Below are 23,257 nucleotides of genomic sequence, written 5' to 3'. Positions count from 1 at the left end.
GAGATTAATTTCGATTGATTCTCGAACCACCTGTTTTATCCCCAAATCATTACTAATGAGTGAAGATGTTTCAAAAAGTATCATGTAGGACGGATTATTAAATATATGCCAACCTAAAGCAGAATCAAAGGAGTTGTTGGAACTATTTGAAATTAAGGCCTTGTCTATGTCATTTTTATGCTGTTGTAACCGTTTGTCTAGATTCTGATGGGTCCTGTCGACGTAGTATTTTCTGCAATCACATGGTATTTGATAGACCCTCTTTGGCGAGTAACTGGGGTCTTATCTTTACCCGAATTTAAGAAATTGATGATTTTAAAATTATTAGTAAAAACTACGTACAGATTATTTTTTGTGCAAATATTTTTTAATTTTGTTGTGATCTTTGGGATATACGGAAGATAGACAATATTTAAGGGCTTATCAGTAGCCTCACATTGTGAAGTACCTTCTTCGATTTTACAAGAATGTCTTTTTATTCTACGGTTAATTATTTTATTGACAAAAGGAATGGGGTATCCATTACCAAAAAGAATATCTCTGATAAAGTTTATTTCTGCATTTATATATGAATTGGAGCAAATATTCAGGGCACGATCAATGAGGGAAGTTACAACTGCTCTTTTAACTTGTGGGGGGTGATTTGAATTAAAGTGAAGATATCTATTGTTTTGTGTGGGTTTTCGATATATAGTAAAATCCAGTTCATCAGCATTGCGAATAATTAATACATCTAAAAACGGAAGTTTATTTTCAATTTCAACTTCTAGTTGTCAATTTCAACTTCAACTTCTAGTAAATATTTGCTAGTAGCCCGGATAAAGGTGCTCCCATGGGTAACCCATTTTTTTGCTGATAAAAAGAATCGCGAAATTGAAAATACATAGAAAACTTATTACAAATTTTAACAAGAGTCATTAACGCTTCACAATCAATTCCTGTCGCTGAAGTCTCGATCAAGTGGTAGTTTTCTTCTACTTTGTTTTTTAATAATTCCTCTGAAATAGTTACATCTATATTTGTATACATTGAAACAATGTCGAAACTACTAACTATTATGTTTTCTGAAATACTTGTGTTGCTAAGTTTTTTAACCAAATCTGCCGAGTTACGAATCTATGAATTTTGAGAATACAATAAAGGTTTGAAAGCTGTATAAAGCCATTTTCCAATATTGGCAGCGGGGGCTTTAGTACAAGCTACGATAGGTCTTAAGGGAATACCCTGTTTATGTATTTTTGGTAAACCGTAGAGTTTAGGACAGAAACTACCACGGGGAAAAAATTTATTGTATAGTTGTGGGGTGATTTTACCATTTTGTTTTAGCTGCTTTAATTCATTTATAATATTATTAGTGAACTGATCACTAGGATCATGAGTTATTGTTTGATATGTAATTGTGTCATTTAAATGCAAAAGAATTTTGTTGTCATAGTCTGTCGTATTCATGACAACAAGTGAATTGCTTTTGTCTGCTTTAGTTATTGTAATAGAAGGATCTTTTCGGAGATTAGATAGTATTTTTATGTCGTGCAAATTTTCCGGTGTGGAATTGGTAGGAGGCTTAAATTTTTTTAGGCTGTTATAGAGGATATTTATAAGACCAGATCTAACTTCATCCGGGTTAGAGACAGAAGGATAGTGTTTATGCAAAGCGGACTCTTGAGAGGAAACTATATCTACCACAGGAACCTGTTTCGGTAGAAAAGAAAATTTTGGGCCTTTTTCTAGTGTTTCGATTTCCTGGGGTTCCAATGTTTTAGAATAGAGGTTAACGATAGCAGGTCCAGGAGTGAATCTTGGAGAATAAATACGGTTTCTCATCGAAGATTCATTTCGTAAGCCTTCCAATTTTTTATAGAGGCGTTCCTTGGACAAGCGAAAATCGTGGCTAAACAAATTTTTTTCTAATCTAACAACTTGAGCAAAATCAACGGTGGACAGGTTTTCCAGCAAAAAAGTTTCCAACGATTTTCTCTCTGGAGAAATAATATGTCGTTTCTGTTTTTTGTACTTAATAATATGGACTAGGGTTTTTAACTGTAGTGTATGGGCAAATTGCGCTTCTTTCCGGGTATTTAAATGTAATTTATATCTTAAAGACTTGGGAATAAGGTTTTTATTTCTACAGGATTCTAAAAAATTTTGTTGATAATATTAGCATGTTTTGCTAATATTTTTGCTGGAAAACCTGTCCAAAAATTTGTTTAGCCGTTGATTTTGCTCAAGTTGTTAAATTAGAAAAAAAATTGTTTAGCCACTATTTCAGAGGAATAATTAAAAAACAAAATAGAAGAAAATTACCACCTGATCGAGACTTCAGCGACAGGAATTGATTGTGAAGTGTTAATGACTCTTGTTAAAATTTGTAATAAGTTTTCTATGTATTTTCAATTTCGCGATTCTTTTTATCAGCAAAAAAATGGGTTACCCATGGGAGCACCTTTATCCGGGCTACTAGCAAATATTTACGTCGAGAATCTTGAGAATTGTGCATTGAATTCTTATTTTTTTAAAAACGTCTATTGGGGTCGTTACATGGAGGACGTAATTTCACTTTGGAATTATGGGGAAGCTGAGCTTCGGGGCTTCTTAGATCATCTTAACACTAATGACCGAAATTTGCAGTTCACCCTAGAAGTTGAAATTGAAAATAAACTTCCGTTTTTAGATGTATTAATTATTCGCAATGCTGATGAACTGGATTTTACTATATATCGAAAACCCACACAAAACAATAGATATCTTCACTTTTATCAGCAAAAAAATGGGTTACCCATGGGAGCACCTTTATCCGGGCTACTAGCAAATATTTACGTCGAGAATCTTGAGAATTGGGCATTGAATTCTTATTTTTTAAAACACGTCTATTGGGGTCGTTACATGGATGACGTAATTTCACTTTGGAATTATGGGGAAGCCGAGCTTCGGGGCTTCTTAGATCATCTTAACACTTATGACCGAAATTTGCAGTTCACCCTAGAAGTTGAAATTGAAAATAAACTTCCGTTTTTAGATGAATTAATTATTCGCAATGCTGATGAACTGGATTTTACTATATATCGAAAGCCAACACAAAACAATAGATATCTTCACTTTAATTCAAATCACCCCCCATGCATTGAATTCTTATTTTTTTAAAAACGTCTATTGGGGTCGTTACATGGAGGACGTAATTTCACTTTGGAATCATGGGGAAGCTGAGCTTCGGGGCTTCTTAGATCATCTTAACACTTATGACCGAAATTTGCAGTTCACCCTAGAAGTTGAAATTGAAAATAAACTTCCGTTTTTAGATGTATTAATTATTCGCAATGCTGATGAACTGGATTTTACTATATATCGAAAACCCACACAAAACAATAGATATCTTCACTTTTATCAGCAAAAAAATGGGTTACCCATGGGAGCACCTTTATCCGGGCTACTAGCAAATATTTACGTCGAGAATCTTGAGAATTGGGCATTGAATTCTTATTTTTTAAAACACGTCTATTGGGGTCGTTACATGGATGACGTAATTTCACTTTGGAATTATGGGGAAGCCGAGCTTCGGGGCTTCTTAGATCATCTTAACACTTATGACCGAAATTTGCAGTTCACCCTAGAAGTTGAAATTGAAAATAAACTTCCGTTTTTAGATGAATTAATTATTCGCAATGCTGATGAACTGGATTTTACTATATATCGAAAGCCAACACAAAACAATAGGTATCTTCACTTTAATTCAAATCACCCCCCACAAGTTAAAAGAGCAGTTGTAACTTTCCTCATTGATCGTGCCCTGAATATTTGCTCCAATTCATATATAAATGCAGAAATAAACTTTATCAGAGATATTCTTTTTGGTAATGGATACCCCATTCCTTTTGTCAATAAAATAATTAACCGTAGAATAAAAAGACATTCTTGTAAAATCGAAGAAGGTACTTCACAATGTGAGGCTACTGATAAGCCCTCAAATATTGTCTATCTTCCTTATATCCCAAAGATCACAACAAAATTAAAAAATATTTGCACAAAAAAAAATCTGTACGTAGTTTTTACTAATAATTTTAAAATCATCAATTTCTTAAATTCGGGTAAAGACAAGACCCCAGTTACTCACCAAAGAGGGGTCTATCAAATACCATGTGATTGCGGAAAATACTATGTCGGCAGGACCCATCAGAATCTAGACAAACGGTTACAACAGCATAAAAATGACTTAGACAAGGCCTTAATTTCAAATAGTTCCAACAACTCCTTTGATTCTGCTTTAGGTTGGCATATATTTAATAATCCGTCACACATGATACTTTTTGAAAACTCTTCACTCATTAGTAATGATTTGGGAATAAAACAGGTGGTTCGAGAATCAATCGAAATTAATCTCAAAATAAATATTAATATTTCTTTGAACAGGGACTTGGGGGAATACTCACTAAATTCTTTATACTCAAATTTAATTAAAAATGATCTAACAAAATATTTTACTAAACCGATTTATAATAGTACTGAACCAACTACGAAAAGGCCTTTGAGACAGGCTGCTAAACAAGCAAGATTAGCTTTAAGAAATTGCATCTAATCATTTTATTCTCTTCAGTTTGAATGAGCTTATATTCTCACTTCATTTTTTTCGCCAGTCCTGGTTGAACTTCGTTGAAGTAAGGATGCTAGGGCTATTTTTAAAAAATGTTTTAAAAAGTGTTTTTAATCATTCAGTTTTAATCCTCACAATTTGATGTAAGTTCTTTATATATATATATATATATATATATATCTATATATATAAAAATAAGTTGTCTGTGGATCTGTGGATCTGTGGATCAGGTGACGTACACTAAAAAAAAACTTAAAAAAAGGAAAAAACTGAAAAATAGAAGAGAAAAAGAAAACTAATAAAATTAAGAATAAAAATAAAAAAAAATAAAAAGATAAAAACTAAAAAAAAAGTAAAAAGAAAAAACGAAAAAAAAACTAAAAAAGCTAAAAAAAGGTAAAAACCAATAAAAAACTAAAAAGAAAAAAAGGAAAAAAACTAAAAAAAATTTTCATCTAAAAAACTAAGAAAAACTAAAAAAGGTAAAAACTAAAAGAACTATAAAAGAAAAAAAACTAAAAAAAGGAAAAAAACTGAAAAATAAAGGAGAAAAAGAAAATTAAAAAAATATAAATAAAAATAAAAAAACTAAAAAGATAAAAACTTCAAAAAAAACTAAAAGATAAAAACTAAAAAAAAAAGTAAAAAGAAAAAACGAAAAAAAACTAAAATAGCTAAAAAAAAGGTAAAAACCAATAAAAAACTAAAAAGAAAAAAAGGAAAAAAACTAAAAAAAATTTTCATCTAAAAAACTAAAAAAAACTAAAAAAGGTAAAAACTAAAAGAACTAAAAAAGAAAAAAAAACTAAAAAAAGGAAAAAAACTGAAAAATAAAGGAGAAAAAGAAAACTAAAAAAATATAAATAAAAATAAAAAAACTAAAAAGATTAAAACTTCAAAAAAAACTAAAAGAAAAAAACTAAAAAACCTAAAACAGGTCAAAACCAATAAAAAAGAACTAAAAGGGGAACACTGGGACACAAATGACGACCGGGATACTGGGAATATAAATGACGACCGGGACACAGGGATTTTCAATTAGCAATCACCATCAACAAAGCTCAAGGGCAATCATTAGAATCATGAGGTATAGATCTGAATATGGATTGTTTTTCCCATGGACAATTATATGTTGCATGTTCAAGAGTCGGTAAACCTGACAATCTAAATAAATGACGACACTCAAAGAGAAAGCGACCGGGACAAAAGGAATGTTCGATTAGCAATCAACAAAGCACCGGGACACAGGGAGTATAAATGACGACGACCGGGACACAGGGACATAACTACAAAGGGGACGCTGGGGTGCACAAGGGGATATATAAATGACGATGGCGACTCAGGGAATGGTCGATTAGCAATCACCATCAACAAAGCTCAAGGGCAATCATTAGAATCATGAGGTATAGATCTGAATACGGATTGCTTTCCCATGGACCATTATATGTTGCATGTTCAAGAGTCGGTAAACCTGACAATCTATTTATATGCACAGACAATGGGACAGCAAAGAATGTTGTATATTCGCAAGTTTTACGTAGTTAAAAACATATATATATATATATATATATATATATATATATATATATATATATATATATATATATATATATATATATATATATATATATATATATATATATATATATATATATATATATATATCTATCTATATTCACAGGTGGGACATAGGGACACAACTACAATGGCGCGTAACTAATATGGCGCGTAACGACTTACGCGCGCGGGGGGGCGAAGCGCCCCCAACAACTAGGTGTTGGGGTGGCGCGAAGCGCCACCCCAACAGCTAGTATATATATATATATATATATATATATATATATATATATATATATATATATATATATATATATATATATAGTTTCTCTCTTATTCTTGTATTGTGCTGAAGACGGCCCTTGGACATAGGGCCGAAATATCTACAGAAATAATTTCCACTGTCTTGAAATTTTCCCTATTGTCGCTACGTTGTATTTGTTTGTTATGGAAAGGCAGTGTGGTCTTCGTCGCTATTGAGTTTTAGTTTCCTAAGTATTTTGGATTTCACCTGTTTTACCTGTTTAGTTATTTAACCTGTTTGTTTTACCTGTTTAACACAACTCAGCTTCACTAAACTATTTGCATCACCGTTTGTTTTAAATGCTTTTAAAGTATTAAAAAACGCAGAAGCTCCAATCAGTGGTGGATTTTAGAAAGGAGGAACGACTGGGTTCATGGCTTTATCCAGAAAGGGGGTAGCTAATTTAGCCCCCCTCCCCCAGAAATGTTTGCCCTATTTATAAAAAAGAATTTTTAAAATATATTTTTGCACGAAGAAACCATGATAATCGCAAATCTAATTTTAAAACCCCCAAACCTTTTTTTTTACCGCGCCCCCTCCAAAAATCCAGAATACGGTCCTGGCTGCGTTATATAACTTTATTATTTTTTTAGTACAATGACTTTTTTATACGTTATAAACTTTTTAAAACGAGTAATACAACTTTTGCTCTTGTCAACAGAGCCATATAAATGTAAGTAAAAACTGTAAAAACTGAACTAGTCTGCATCCAGGCCAGAGAGGAGAGAGACAACGTATTTCATCCCCCCCCTGAAAGGAGCACAATTGCCTTCTTGGATATACCACTGTATAACGTTCTAATTTTCTATTTCCTTTGGGTCTGACACACAGATGTGATTTTGATCTGAAAATAATCGAATAAGAAATGAAAAGAAAACCATAATGATAGCCTTTAGCCCATTTGTATGTGTTTATTAGTAAATGATACCATTTAGAAATAAAATGTTTATCTTTCGTTGGTATTATTTAGATAAAATAAAATAAAAGATTGAATGAGAAATCAAAACTCCATAGGGATAGCCTCTAACTAATTTGTATGTGTTTCATGGTTTATCCTATTGCAAGCTTGAGCAAAGGAAGATAAGTCAAAGAAGAATTGTCATGTGTCCACAACAGGACAGGTAGGATCAAGGACAGTGGTATATAAAGAGTATGACCGAGGAGAGTGTCGAATACCCAATAGGAAAACAGAAAAGTTTTCTTCCGACATATTAAGCGCAATAGAAAACAAATAGCTTAGGTAGAACAATAGTGCCGAGGTAAGCAAGACAGTTGTAAGAACAGAATCACAAAAGCCAGTTAGCTCCAAGGCGTTGTTCCGTCTGGATATGAATGCATAAGGAGTTGTTATCCAAGTTCGTTTTAAAATTTTCGGGCTTCATTTGGACTTATTTGCATAATTCTAGATAAAAACCATTAATTTTTCTAGTAATGGAGTCGTTTGACGATCAAATAATGTCCTTTCGTTCAAAAAGCCATTATGGCCCCAACTACATTTTAGACAGCGCTGTCGAAGCGCTTGTTTGCGTGCGCTGAATAATATGCTTAATTAATCAAGCTAGAAATATGAAGATTTATGAAGAACAATTTTGGAGCCATGAATAGGGACTGGGCTATAACAGAACGGAAACTAAAAACTAACAAATTCCTTAACAACGAAAAAAAAACACCCCAAAAATCGGAAACACTGAGTCATAGTAAAACCCATACGACGTCCAAGACTCGATCTGTTAATCCTACGTAAGGAAGCGAGCAAAAACAGGCGTGAAATAGTTGGCCATTTTAAATGTATATTATAGTGCTAGCTATACGAAAACTGGCTTATCTTTGATCTTATTAATGACATAACATGCAAATAGAACGTAATTTGTAATGGATTAAAAATTACCAAATTACCAAACGTAATTTGTAATGGATTAAAAATTACCAAATAGTATTCCCAACTTGAACAATGGTAGTTAATGCAAAACATCTATAAATCTATAACGTCTATAAATCTATAACGTCTATAAATCTATAACGTCTATAAATCTATAACGTCTATAAATCTATAACGTATCAAAACATCTATAAATGGCTGTCGTATTTGAATAGTTTGCAGTTTTTTGCGCTAAAACTATGAAAAAATATAATTATAACCTATGAAAAAACTATAAACTATATCAAAACTATTGAAAAACTATAAGGAATCCACTAATCTACTTATCCCTAGTCCACTAAAGCCCTAACCAAAGACGTTACATTTTTTCAAGAAAAAGGACGAAGCGACATCGTTAGGAGAATAGTAGGTCTGATTGAAAATGAAATTCTCTGACGTCTTCTTCGAAAAATGTTCGTACTTTGTTTTAGGTATTTTAGGCATTTTAAGTATTTTTAGCAAATATCTGAAAAAGAGTACCAATCAATATTTTTACTAATGGATAAAGAAAAAAACGTTCATCTATCTGATACAAAAATCTGCAAACTGAAAAAATAAATTTTTCGACTCTTATCCGCAATAGAAACAAACCTAATAATCGCCCACACTAACATTTTCTTTAAGTCAGGTGACATGACAGCCACCCAATGAAGTGAAGTTTGACTTCAATCAGAGCTTACCTTAATATTTGTAGTATGTTCTAAGGACAAAGGTATAAATGAATTATTTACGTTTTTATGCTTAATCTTCAGGTAACGACTTAGACATTAAATATGAGTGCATTTCTTACCGTGAAGAATTGGTCCCAAACCAGTTGATACACCAGAAGATTACATCAGTTTGTCATGGGTTTAAGTGAGGAATACTAATATATTAGGGATGTGGCAAACTTATTGCATTACCGTCTGAGAAACCCATAGCTTAAGCTTCGATGTCAACATTAGACTAAAGAGCTTCAGCCTATATAACGCCTTTTTCACGCAACATTCGTAGTTTTTGACACCCCAATGCAAACTCTCCTTCCCCTCTGAAAAAAGGAAATCCTGTCATTATTCTTTGGGTCTTACAAGTATTTCCTCACTATCCCTATTTGGGGTCGTAATAGCCACATCTACCAACAGTAATTTTTTTTTTTGTAAACATTTGTCAAAAAGATGAACTGTCAAGTATGTATGGTGACCGCTGCCAAAGAATTGTTGATTTTAACCTAATGTGTCTTCTACCAAGTGCCTAGTGTCTTAAGTTGTCTTAAGTTAAGTCCTAATGCCGTAAGTTGTTAAGTCTCATTGTATTTGTCTCATGCTGACTGAGTGCTTCAAACTTAAACTTCTTAACAGCGTAAGTTTTTTCGTTTCCTTTTCGTTACATTTTTCCTCGTTTTTTTTTTACAGTCCTCTTCGTGCGTTATTGTTATGTCCATAGAGTAGCAATACCTTATTATTATTATTATTATTATTAGTATTTCATTTTAATAAAATAAATGTTTAATTTTACAGAACTTTATTTATTTGCTTTAAAATTCTTCAAGATAATACCTTTAATTGGGCTGGGAGACGTAGCGCAAATACTACCCTGTTGTACCAATGAGACTCAGGACAAGGAGCAGAAAAATTATATGGGTAGCTTCATTGAACAGCCTTAATGAGCTGCACCAAAGTGCCAAGGCCATCTAGCATCTGGTGACCTTGTTTGTTTCAAAATTGCTGCATATTTGTGTTTTTATGTACCTCAAAATGAAGGAGAGATAAAATACACTAGAATTCGGTCCCCTGTAGGCCTTCAATCTAATCTGTCTAATCAAAGTCAACTAATCTGCTTAACAAGACCTACTTTGTGCAGACTGGGTTTTGACTTCAAATAACTTTTGGAACAAAAATACATATTAATTATTACTTATAGAGAAAATTCGGCTTTAATCTTTTAGGCTTGCATATCAACCTTGTCAATTATCCAACTTTCTTTAAATTTTTTTAGTTTGCAATGAAGTCACCAGCTACTATGATTGGAGCTATTAGGAAAACAGCGATAAAATATGAAGCCTTAGGCTTACGACGTTCTTCCGTGGCATTATAGGAGGAATTGATTGACTTGTGGCTAAGCCTTAAACTCCATGAAACATTTTGTATTTTTTTCGATAAGAAAGAGAAATTTTTTGCTGATACTTTTGTCTTCCATTTAATTCAGTTGATATTAAAGGCAAATAATAATAGAAAAAAGCTTAAAAACAGAATGAATTTTGACCTGAAATAAATAACAATGAAACACATCTTAGCACAATAACAATTAAAGCCCAAACTTTTTAAATATAAGTTCCTTTCCTTTAGACAATAGACCTTCAGCCTGGTTCATTTGGGTCATTTCACTTAACTTTGACATTAAATTAACACCTGCAACTGGCACGCTAGAACTTTGTGAAGTAGGCAGAGCTTCGGTTTTTAATTGAATATCAGGCAACACTTTTGGTAAACCTTTGAGGAAAGAGGGTTTTGAATCCTGAATCTGAGGAAGAGGTTGCTCTGGCTGAGGGGAATGAGCAATACCATTTGACAGCTTATGCCCGTCTGTAGTGGATGATTGACGAATGTAGTCGTCAGTTTCTGAGATTGAATCTTCATGGTTGTAGCGGATGTTACTACCATCCCTGCTCCTCTCCGCGCCTTTCGGTGCCTCCTATAAAAATAAACTATAATAAATTCAAGATATAAGTAAATTAAAAACCAATTTTGATCCGTACAATGAAGCAAGAGAAATCACCCATAATACACGAAGACCCGGCTCTTCGTGTATTTGGGTTCTTTCTTGGACTCCGCACCCAGTTATTTTCTTTTTTTTACAAAAAAACTTTACAGGACGCAAAAAAACTCCGTTTACATGTATTTTTGTTACTTGGTACGAGCTGGCGAAAAATTTCAGAAATGGGGGGGGGGGTTCAAACCAGGTAGCCGCCCTGGATTTAGCCCTGACAACGAGCACAACTTTTCAATCGCTAGAAGACAAAGTCTAGAGCAATCAAAGTTGGACTAGCCCCAGCCTTTCTTCCGTTCTTAGTGCCATTTAAATTTATGGGAAATCCTTAAATTCAAGATTTACAGAGAGTTACTTGTTGAAGATATTGTAACTCAGGAATGTTTAGCTCTATTTATTGGCTAAAATTCTATGCACAAGAACTAATCAGGGATCTCCTTCTTTTTACTGGCTCAAAGATTGACATAGCAGGTACAAAAAAGTGACAATTAACGTCAATTATAATAGTTAATACAAAATACTATTTTTGTAATATTATATCCTAATTTGGAGAAGGAAGTAGTGAAGTGTAATCTATATTGAAGATATAAAGGTCATTATTTGACCTTTGACACAACACAAAACGAAACACAGGTGACTGCTCATATTTATCATGTTTACTAGAAAGCTTAATTCAAGAAAGGAAAGAAGTCAGTAATCGGGCTAAGTTCAGACCACGACAACAAATAACAGAATAAAAACAGAAGCGCAGCAAAAACTTTACACGATTTCTTTCGTTAAAAAAAAAAAAAAAAATCATTTTGAGAATTTTTTTCATTTCGGTTCATTTTGGTTCAAAACTTTACACGATTTGTTTTGTTTTTTTGACAGTGATTCATTTTGATAAGTTATTTTTATTCATATGCGAATAATCACAAGCAGCGGCGACACAAGAAAAGCATCTTGCCATCTTGACCCATCTTAGATGAATTCATAACTGAAATTAGCATTTCTTAAGATTTTTCCTATGGTTGGCTCAAAAGTATGAAATATTTAGGGCAGCACCACATTTTTGTCATTGTTGTCAAGTTGAATGGTGAAAATGAAAAAGCGATGCTAATTAGTTAGATTTTACTGCACTTTTAATCCGCAAATTGTCAAATAGTAACAGTCTGTTGATTTCCATAGACAACATCTTCAAGGGAAGGTTAAACCTTTTTTAGCTGTTGTTTTTGTTCTTTTTCTGGCTCAAAAATTGGTATAGCAGGCTCAAAGAAGTGACGATTGACGTCAAGCGTGCCGACTGACGTCATAAAAACGAAAAAATTGAAATAAAGCACGTTTTTTTTTTTTTTTTTTTGCACAGAAATATGCGACAGCAATGTCTCTTTTTTATTTGATTATCAATTGACGACGAAATTATACATTTTGACGAAATATAAATTACTAATTACTTCGTCAATAATTTATAAATTACCTGCAATTTACAGATAAATTACTAGCACTAAAGCAATGCCTAGTTTTATTTTTATCTGGTAAAAGATAAACGATTAGTAAAGCTCGAACAACATTATAGCCAATCCTTGACGGCAGAAATGCCAAGTTTTATAAATAAAAAGAAGATTTTTTTTTTATTTTGAAATCGTACCTTTATTTGATAAGCGGAAAAAATAAAATGGCAAACAATTTGTTTCTGAAGGTTGTGTTTTATTATGTACTGTGTAGTTTTAGGGGTTATATGGTATTGCCTATATTTTTGTGTGTTACGTGTTTTATTACATTAGCAAGAAAAACTTGTATACTACTACTACTACTACTAATAACTCACTGCAGCACCAAGCCACCTGAGGCCAACACAGCTACGCACGCTCCTCCTCCAACCTAATCTATTTAAAGCCTCCCTCTTTACACCCTCCCAGGAAGTTCCCATTTCCTTTAAATCCTTATTTATGACATCCTCCCAACCCAGACAAGGACGACCTGCTTTCCGTGTAGCCCCAGACGGTTGGCCAAAAAGGACAATCTTCGGTAATCTGTCATCCTTCATCCGTAGAACGTGGCCAAGCCATCTCAACCTTTCTTTCATTATAGCCCCAGAAAGCGGGATTGAACCACACTTTTCGTACAACCTACTGTTTGAAATACGGTCAGTCAGCCGGGTACCCAGAACAATCCGTAGGCAATTTCTCTGGAAAACATCTAGTAAATTTTCATCTGCTTTTCGGAGTGTCCATGCTTCAGAGCCATATTTGACCACTGTCATCACTGTAGCTTCCAATATTCTAATCTTGGTTTGTAGGCTTATCTTTCTATTCTTCCAAGCTTTTTTTAACTGTGAAAAAACACCCTGAGCTTTAGCTATTCTACTTTTAACATCTTCACTGCTCCCACCATCTTTACTAATAATACTACCAAGATAACTGAAGCTCCCAACCTGATCAATCTTTTCGTTACCTAAGGTCACCTGTTCATCTTCACTTATTCCTAACCTTAGTGACTTAGTCTTCTTAACATTAATTTTCAAGCCTATTTTAGCACCCTGAACTCGTAAAACCTCTAAAAATTCATTCATTTTGCTCACACTTTCATCTAATATGCTTAAATCATCAGCATAATCTAAGTCCAGGAGCGTTCTTCCTCCCCATTTGATTCCATGGTCTCCAATTGCCTTTCCTGTGCTCCTTAAGACGAAGTCCATCAAAATGATCCATATAAAGGGGGATAGAACACAACCCTGCTTAACTCCTGATTTAATACAAAACCAGTTGCTAACCTCATTTCCTACCTTAACCGCAGCAGTATTATTCTCGTACATAGCGCAAATCACTTTAATGTATTTTTCTGGTATACCATATAACGATAAGACCTTTGTTAACGCTGTTCTATCAACAGAATCGAAAGCTTGCTCATAATCGATAAAACTAAGGACCAAAGGTGTTTGACAACGAAGGGACTTCTCAATTATTAACCTAAGAGTGAAAACATGGTCGACACATCCTCTACCTTTTCTAAAACCGCATTGTTCTTCCCTTAAAACTTTGTCTACAGCATGTCTCAGTCTAAAAAGTATCATATTACTCAGTAATTTGCTACCTACAGAGACCAGACTAATGCCTCGATAATTCCGACATTCACTCTTGTCACCTTTCTTATACAGTGGTTTAATTAAGGTTTTCCTAAAATCATTGGGTACTTCCCCTTTTTCAAAAATCATGTTCATAATCTTCAGTAGCTTATTCCTAACCTCAGAGCCACCATATTTAAGGAACTCATTAATCATACTATCAGCACCTGGGGCCTTATTATTTTTTAATCCTTCTAGTACTGTCGCTAATTCTTCCTCACTAAACAAATCTTCCTTCACATCCAAGGTATCACAAACTTTTTCATTTTCATCTATATCTTTTCCTGCAACTGTATCTCGGGTTAGCACATTCTCAAAATGTTCCACCCATCTTTCTTTAACTTTTTCCTTATCACTAATTGTGACCCCATTTCTATCTTTAACTGGGACTAGTCCGGATCGGCTACTCCCTTTCAATTTATTAACATGCCAGTATAATATTTTACTATTATGCCGTCTAGCCGCATCTTCCAGATCTTCAGCAATTTTATCCATCGCCTCCATTTCGCATCTCCTTAGTTCATATTTTAATGCTTTCTCCACTTTCTTTACATTCCTTTTGTTTTCATACGACCTATCGCTCAGATAATTCTTATACAAACCCCTTCTACTCTCTATTAAACCTAAAGCTTTTTCACTAATATTCCTAGTCCTGTTACAGATGCAAAACTAACAAACTCCATCCTTCTCACTTGTCTAGTTTCAAAAGATTATGTTTTAACTCTTGACTCTTTTTGGTCAACCACAAATTTTATGCTTAAGAGTTGAGTTCAACTCAAGACGTTATGAACGGCATGCATAATAAGCGATTTTATCGGGAAGTGTGACTTTAAGTGTGTACCTATGCATTAGGGATTCCAACCAACATTTACTAGTATTTTATGTATTTTTTATATATGCATTAGAATTATTTTACTTGCGATTTCCTTTTTAACTAAACCCTTTTTCAGATTTCCACCATTCGGTTAAGCTTAGAATACTCAACGTTGCATAAGCTTCCTGAATTTCCAATAGAGTTTTATGTATGTGAGGTCCTTTCTCTTGGTCTTACAAAAAGTGGGGACACTTTTCTTAAGATCCATTTACAATCATAATATCGACACTTAACTAGCACTAATTTGAGCCCATTCAGATTTTTACTAGAATTATCTGAGAGGAAAAAAATATTCTATAAGAAAATGTGACCAGGTCATAGCGATCGGAATCTCAGTATTAGTAAAGTGTCATTAGGGTTGGGTTTTTAGGCATTTGATTATTAGGCTATGCTTGGACAAAGAAAAAGAAAGCGAACAAAGATTGCATCAACTGCTTCACCAATACCCAAGACTCATCATTACAATACCCTTTGTCTGTTTACAGAAAGAAGAACGACTCCTTCCATCGTTTAATTAGTAGAACAATACCGTGAAAAAAGTTGAAAAAGCTATTTAGCAACTAGCCTGCGGTTGTAGCTCGCACCGAAAGGACAAGATTTTATATAATTGAATTCATTAACCTCAGATCTATCCATTCATTGATTCGAAATTGTGGTATTACTTAGAATTTTTCATGGAGAAGCTTCTAAGCTTGCTTAAATAGTAGGGAAAATGCTATTTTTCCGAAGATTTTCAGCCAATACTCAAAGTATTTTCAATTCAGAAGACCCTATATCACAAAACAAATACCGAATTTCAAGAAAAAGTGAATAATATTCAATCACTATTGTTTGAATGTACCAAAAAAAGGAGAAAAGGCCGATATCTTGGCAAACAGCTCTGCTCGGCCGTCCACTACACAAGAAGAAGAAAAAAATTAATAAAAGTATAAACGACGTGTAAAAATGCAACCCTGAAAAACAAAACCCAATAGAAGAGGCTTTTATCTATTTTTTATTCTTCCCACCCCGAGAATGCCTGAGCTTAAGTCTTGGTCGAAATATGTTTCTCTCTTATGTTTATGTTATCTTTCTCTCCTCTCCAAGACACTAGTGTATTGTTTACTTAAGCTACTGGATATTTGGCAGATAATTATTGGGCTATTTTTTCATGACGTTTTTCATCAAGACTTTCTCAAGACATTCAAAAACGCTCCAAGATTTTTTTCTTCAAGATGTTTTTTCAAAACGTTTCAAAACATTTTTTCAAGACATTTTTCAAGATTTTTTTTTCTTCATACTGTTTTATACAATTCAAGACTTTTTTCAAGATTATTTTATTCAAGAACTTTTTCTTCAAGACGTTTTCCAAGACGCTATTCAAGTGGACTAGGAGCCATGCCAAGCCCTCGGGGTATTCTCCAAGATACAGGTGCTACTGTTTATATATGGAAATTCATAAAAGTTATGAGCTAACTAAAAGTGGCTTAGTGGAAATAGGTTTTGGCATCCTGATACATTGCTTACATTTGACGCTACAAAAACAGGTGGCTGTTACGTTTCACTGCAGAAAAGCCTCACAGATACAAGTGGCCAGATAGGTTTCCCTGTTACTTGGCTTACGCAAGAGTTTGTTGATGCTCTTACAGGGTAGTGAACCGGGTAGTTTTTTGTTTCTCTGGAGATATAATATTTCTTAGAGCAGTAGTGAGAATGAGTTCAGAACGATATCATTATGAACATAATTTTTGCTCGTAACAAACCTATTTCGCTATTCGATATGAGTGGTTTTACTTTGTTGGAACATGAAGGTACTATGCTAGTGATGTGAAGCCAAGAGTTCCCATACAGTTAGAATATGGCATTTGTTCTAACATGGACACTATTGTCTTTTCCTCTTTGATACACTGGTATCTACAGTTATATTAGAAACAATCTTGAAAAACTGTATCTTATAACTACATATCTGGTTTGATTAAAAGATGGATTAAATACAATTACAAAATCTATTGAAGACAATTATTTGAATCAATATGTGAAAATTGTGAGATAACTCTGTTATTATTGTCCTATTTTTGAAAATAAAATGTTATTTTTCATACTAAGTATTTTAGTAGGCTACCGGTAGTAGTTTACAGTGTCAAGGAACATACGCAGCAATAGATGAAGAGAACTTGGAGAAAATAAAGAGAAAAATATAGAATGAAATGAATTCAACTAGAATGGACCTACAGTATACTGAAAAGGGTTTATGAAGAGCAAAATAAAAGATAAGAAAAGAACCCCCTTCGGATTCTTCAGAATCCCCCTGAAGAAATTTGTTATATTCTTTGAGAAGTGACAAAGAAGATTCGCTACCAAGTCCTCCCTCTTGAAAGCCTTCGGACACTCCCCATGTCCTCCTTCCAGGGGGGGCTACCAATGTCAATAAATTTAGTGCAAGCGAACATCGCTCCCTATAAATAATGTAATATGGAATTTTGACAAGGAACTTGTGATCATATATGTCCCCGACAACCAAGAGCCCTACTCAACCCAACCTTTAGAGGACCTCTAACCCCCCCTCCAGAAGTCTCAATGTCAATAAATATCATGCTAGTGAACTTTGCCCCCTATGAATCCTTTAGTGTAGGATTTTGAGAAGGAACTTATGATCCTGCGTGCCCCCACAAACCCAGAACTCTACTCAGACCAACTTTCAGAGGGCCCCTTATACTCCTCCAGCCCCCCTAATATCAATAAATTTTGCTGTGTTGAGAGATTTGGAGAGAGAATCTATGGTATCCCATGTCCTTAGAAGCCTGAGCCCCCATCCCTCGGGCCAACCTTTGGAGGGCTCCAAGTCCCCTTCCAGGGGCCACAATGTTGATTGCAAAAACTTATGTGGCATGAGTAAATAAAACCCAACCTAGCTTAAAAGTCAATTATATTGCTATCTATAGCCATAGTGGAATAAATGGCACCATTTTTCGTGAAACAGTGCATTGGCACGACTTATTTTCATTGTATTATTTTCATTGTATTTTTTGGGGGGAGGAGGGGAACACAAACTGAACACAATACTTACAGTTTTGAACAACAGATTCGCAACTTTTTAATCGTATTTCGAATAGTAACACATGTTTTACCAACACCCTCGCTAATTATGTCTTATTTCAAGCTTTGAAATAAAGTAAAACATCCAAATCTTTGGATGTTTCCATTGTGCTTCATAAAAGGTGCGGTAACAACCCACAGAGAGAATCACGCACTAAGAGTCAAATATACACACACAGTTAGAACCAAAGGCACAGAGAGAGAGAGAGAGAGAGAGAGAGAGAGAGAGAGAGAGAGAGAGAGAGAGAGAGAGAGAGAGAGAGAGAGAGAGAGAGAGAGAGAGAGAGAGAGAGAGAGAGAGAGAGAGAGAGAGAGAGAGAGAGAGAGAGAGAGAGAGAGAGAGAGAGAGAGAGAGAGAGAGAGAGAGAGAGAGAGAGAGAGAGACATGCACGCAAGCACAAAAACACAAAAGCATAGATACGCATGGAGAGAGAGAGAGAGAGAGAGAGAGAGAGAGAAATACACACAAAAACAGACAGACAGACCCACATACAAGCAGAGAGACACAAAGGCACACAGACACACACACTGAGAGACTAAAGACGCAACAAGACATGCAAACATGCATACAGATAGAGGCTTACACGCACGCACACACATACATACACAGACGTACACACACTGACACTCATGGGTACACAGAAAGAGACAAAAGAAAACACACACACAGACACACAAGCATAGATATTCAAGCACAGAGAGACGCACACATAGACAGATTGACAGACGAACAGGCAAAAAGAGAGAAAGACACATACGTACACAAATGTATAGAAAGAGAGACAAACGCACACACACATACACACACAGGCGCAAACACGCACAAACACACGCAGAAACAAATGCAAAGAGAGACACATACACACATTACGCACTGTGACACACAGAAACACTCAAAGAGGGAGAGACATAGACAGACAGACAGACAGGAGGAAAGATAGCATGCACAAATATGCAAAGACACACATACACACACACTGAAAGACAGACGTAAAGACAACACAAGCACAGAGAGACACAAACACGCATACACATACTGACAGACAGATGGAAAGACACAAAAAGTACACAAAGACACAAATCAAGACACAAAATGAAATTCAATGATATTGGGAGCCCTCTGGAGGGAGGGCAAGGGGGGCCTCTAGAGGTTGGCCTGAGGTGGAAGGGCTCAGGCTGGTGACTAATCTTCTCTGTCATTTTTCAAAGAATGTGAAGAATTCCTGTAGTGGGAATCTGCTATTCTCGATCTTTTATTTGCTCTTCGGGAACCCTTTTCAGCATACTGTAGGTCCTTTTCTTAGAGCTTTGTTGTGTTTTTAATCTTTCTTTAGGTGTTAAGGGTTCTATATCTTCATTTAACTTCCTACTTGGCCAATCTAGAACTGTCTTTCTCTCCATTCTTGTTGATTTCATTTCAATCTTTTTCTCCTCATCTCCTCGAGATTCTGCTCGACTATTCCTGCATTTATTTTCTGACGTTTGGGAGCCCAATAACCTACTAAAATATCTAACATGAAAAGGAAACGATTTGTTTTTATTTCAAAATATTTTTATTTTTAATGTAGGACATTAATGACATAGTTTTCTCACTATTTTTACATACTGATTCAAATCATTGTCTTCAATATATTTAACAGGTGTAATTAATCCATCTTGTAGTCTATGTACATCTGTAATCATAATGTACATTTGTTCAAAATCGTTTCTCTAGAATTTAGTGTATCAAAAAGTGATGTTTTTGTACGATGGCATGCTATGTTTTATCCATATGGGTTCATTTCACTAGCACCAGCACCTTCAATTTCAACAGAGAACAACCACCTATATTGAACAGAGATATATGTTTTCTACAATCAAACATCTGTATTCACAATGTTATCGTTCTTAACTCTTCTTCACTATGGCTCAAAAAACATTATATTCCTGGAAAAACAATGAACTACTTTGTCCACTACACAGTAAGAGGATCAACTGACTCTTGCGTAAGCCAGGTAACGGGGAAACCTATCTGGCCGCTTTTATCCATGAGGTTTTTGTGCAGTGAAGCATAACAGCCATCTGTGTTTGTAGCAACAAATGTAAAAAAAAGTATCAGAATCCCGAAACCTATTTCCACTAACCTACTTTTAGTTAGCTCTTAACCTTCCATATGTAACAATGGAATTTCCATATATAAACAATAGTACTAGGTAGACCATATGCAGTGATAGAGAAGAGTCACATGTTTGTGAAGCATAAAATATAAACAGTGCGTATTTGAGAATCCCCTGAGGGCTTGGCCCCCCACTTGATTAGCGTCTTGAAAAGAATGTCCGGAAGAAAAAAGTCTTGAAGAATGTCTTGAAAAGTATTTAAAAACGTCCCGAAGAAAAAAATATTGAAAAACGTCTTGAAAATGCCTAGAAAGAAACATATCTTGAAACGTCTTAAAAAACATCTTGAAGGAAAATGCCTTGAAGATAAACGTCTTGAAGAAAAAACCATGACAAACGTCTTGAAACGTCTTGTCTAGAAGGGAAATGTCGTGAAGAAAAACGTCTTGAGGGAAAGTAGCCTACTAAGCTTTTGCCAAATTTTCCAGTAGCTTAAGTAAATAATAGACTAGCGTCTTGGAGAATGCCCCGGAGGGTTTGGCATGACTCCTAATGGACATCCGGGGGTTCCCCATTGGACTAGCACCTTGGAAAATGCCTTTAAGCGACAAATTTTCAAAACAGTCTTGAAAAGTCTTAAAAACGTCTTTAAACGTCTTAAGAAAAAAAATTTTGAAGAAAAAATATGTTTATGAAAAAAATCTTAAAGAAAAAAATTAAAATTAAAGAAAAAAGAATATTGAAGGAAAAACATCTCGAAGAAAAAAATCTTGATAAAAAACATCTCGAAGAAACAAATCTTGAAAAAAAAACCATCTCGAAGAAAAAAATCTTGAAGAAAATATCGAAGAAATAAATCTTGAAGAAAAATAGCCTACTAAGCATTCGGCTAATATCCAGTAGCTTAAACAGTGCCGGTACCGGGTATCGAAGGGAGGGTACTCTGCTCGGAGTATTGACCTTGTTACTACTTTTTCATTTTTTTAATTACGTTTGTGAAGCTGAAATTCCGGGGCTTGGCTAGTTTTTTTTTCAATATTATAAGATATAGGAAAATTCAGATTGAAATATGGGTTGTTTTCAGTAAAGTGCAAATTATGTCCTCATTTTAAGAAGGTATGGGAGGTGTAAAACAAATTTTGAGCTAACTTTTAAATTAGCTTAATTTTTTTCTTAACTTTGATTTTGGCAAATAATTCAAATCAGTCTATGCACTTTGCACAAAATAAAAGGCAAAAAGAAAATCCTGCTCACGGATTTTGCTTCAGTATTATTCTGTTTTCCTCTAATTCTCAAATTATTCTGTAAATCGAATAGTTTTCGGAATTGATATGTTCAAAGACAAACTGTTTGTAATTTATTATAGCCACCACTTTAAAAGAAAAATACATTTGTGTCTGATTATTTGAAAGTAAAGGGCTTTTTTTATGGCACTCATAATTGAGCTGATCAGTCTCGACCAGTTAACTCCTTGTTAAGTTCTCGACCAATTAGCTCCGATTTGACCTCTTTTTATTATTCCTTTCCTCAAGAATCTGTGTTAATTCTGAAAAAAAATCATACCATTGAATGTTGAAGAATTCTTTTTTTCAACTAATACCTTGTTGTAGCCCAATGGACTGATGCTCTGCTTGGAAATACGAGGTCCGGGGTTCGATCCCCAGCGTGACATGGTTGGAGAACAAGGTAAGTGTAAAAAAGAGTCAGTGACTGAAAAGTCAATTCCATGCGCCAGAATATTTATCCTTTTATGCATCTAACACTTAAGCAAGCACAAAATATCCAGCATTTTTTCCTGCACATAATTGGTACATCGAGTTAATTTTATTGTTTTGAGTCAATCAATTTAGCTACTGAAACACCCAAACGAACTTTAAGATAAGCAAACAGGGCTCTCTAAGAGGCAAAAAGAAGACTTACCTCTTGCAAAAGACTCCTGGGTTCAGGTCCAGCGGCTGACAGCAAAAAGAGAGAAAGATAGTTCAAGAGGACATTTGAGTGGAGGAAAAATGAAAAAGTGACGATCAAAGCCGAGCAAGCCGGGGTAGGTAAAACACAAAAACAAATACAAAATAGAAAAAGTAGCAACATCAACAAAAAGCTGCTAATTGCTTAGCGCTGGAACAGAACGAGGGCTTAAAGACTTTGACCTTTGACCCATAAAATTATGACTCTACTGTAAAAACAGATTAAAGGTCGATAATACAGGGTGCGTTTGTGCAACTCCTACCCGACTTAATCGATTAATATTAACTTCCCCAGATATGATCCGTAAAAAATAACAACAAATAATTATCCGGCAACTTGTCAACTGAGACCTTATAGATAACTAGGCAAAAAACAACATTAATCACGTCTGTTCCAGTGTAAACACTGCTTTTTGAGAAATCCCCTGAAAGTGCAATACTTTTCAGAATTACTGTTCTTTGTTCTTTGGGTATAATTTTACACATTTTTACTGTTTTTGAAAAGATTGGATTTCTTAACTTATTCAACCACTAATCCAGACCGTTTTACGATGTAATCTACTAATCTACGATGTCATCTAAGTCTTGGGAAACGCTAAAAATACGTAATTGGGCTTGCCGGATAAATAATCTTGGAACGATCAAAAGCACAAACAGATATCCAATAGGCCTGTTCTGCAATGGTTCAAAAAAGTGGCTGGTAATTGGCGAGCCTTGAAGTCATTCGTGGTGATTGTGATGCGTATTTAAAGACAGTGGTTCCCTGTTTATTGAAAGTATGTAATTTCAAACGATTCCATGTTTATTAAACAATATCAATTAATCTATCATCTACTTGATTAAACAAGCAATAATAATATTTATTCAATCTGCAAATTCTTTCTCAAAAACTGCAATACAACTTTTAGATAATTGGAACACTGCCATTTTGTCGGTGTGAAGAAACGATCAAAATGGTCACTCCATTGGGAAAATTCTTTCCCCCCTCCCCTATCCCCCTTAATAGTTTTCATAAAATCGCCTGAAATTAGAG

General features: G+C 34.6%; 1 protein-coding gene across 12 annotated transcripts in view; it reads right to left on the bottom strand.

Annotated features, from left to right (window-relative positions):
• Nucleotides 1-10,523: 10,523 nt before the first annotated feature.
• Nucleotides 10,524-23,257, bottom strand: part of LOC136034132 (RIMS-binding protein 2-like) — a 317,880-nt gene continuing 305,146 nt past the window's right edge. For 11 of the 12 annotated variants that reach the window (XM_065715293.1, XM_065715294.1, XM_065715292.1 and 8 more), the window contains 2 exons: nt 22,178-22,212; nt 10,524-11,034 (listed from right to left, as the gene is read on the bottom strand). In XM_065715293.1, coding sequence (XP_065571365.1) covers nt 10,648-11,034; nt 22,178-22,212 — 422 coding nt within the window. In that variant the 3' untranslated portion in view covers nt 10,524-10,647. The remainder of the gene's footprint in view (nt 11,035-22,177; nt 22,213-23,257) is intronic. The other variant, XM_065715304.1, reaches the window with a different exon arrangement.

This window comes from Artemia franciscana, chromosome 12 (genome assembly GCF_032884065.1).
Source record: "Artemia franciscana chromosome 12, ASM3288406v1, whole genome shotgun sequence".
Classification (NCBI taxonomy): domain Eukaryota; kingdom Metazoa; phylum Arthropoda; class Branchiopoda; order Anostraca; family Artemiidae; genus Artemia; species Artemia franciscana.
This window is presented reverse-complemented; position numbering and strand designations above follow the sequence as displayed.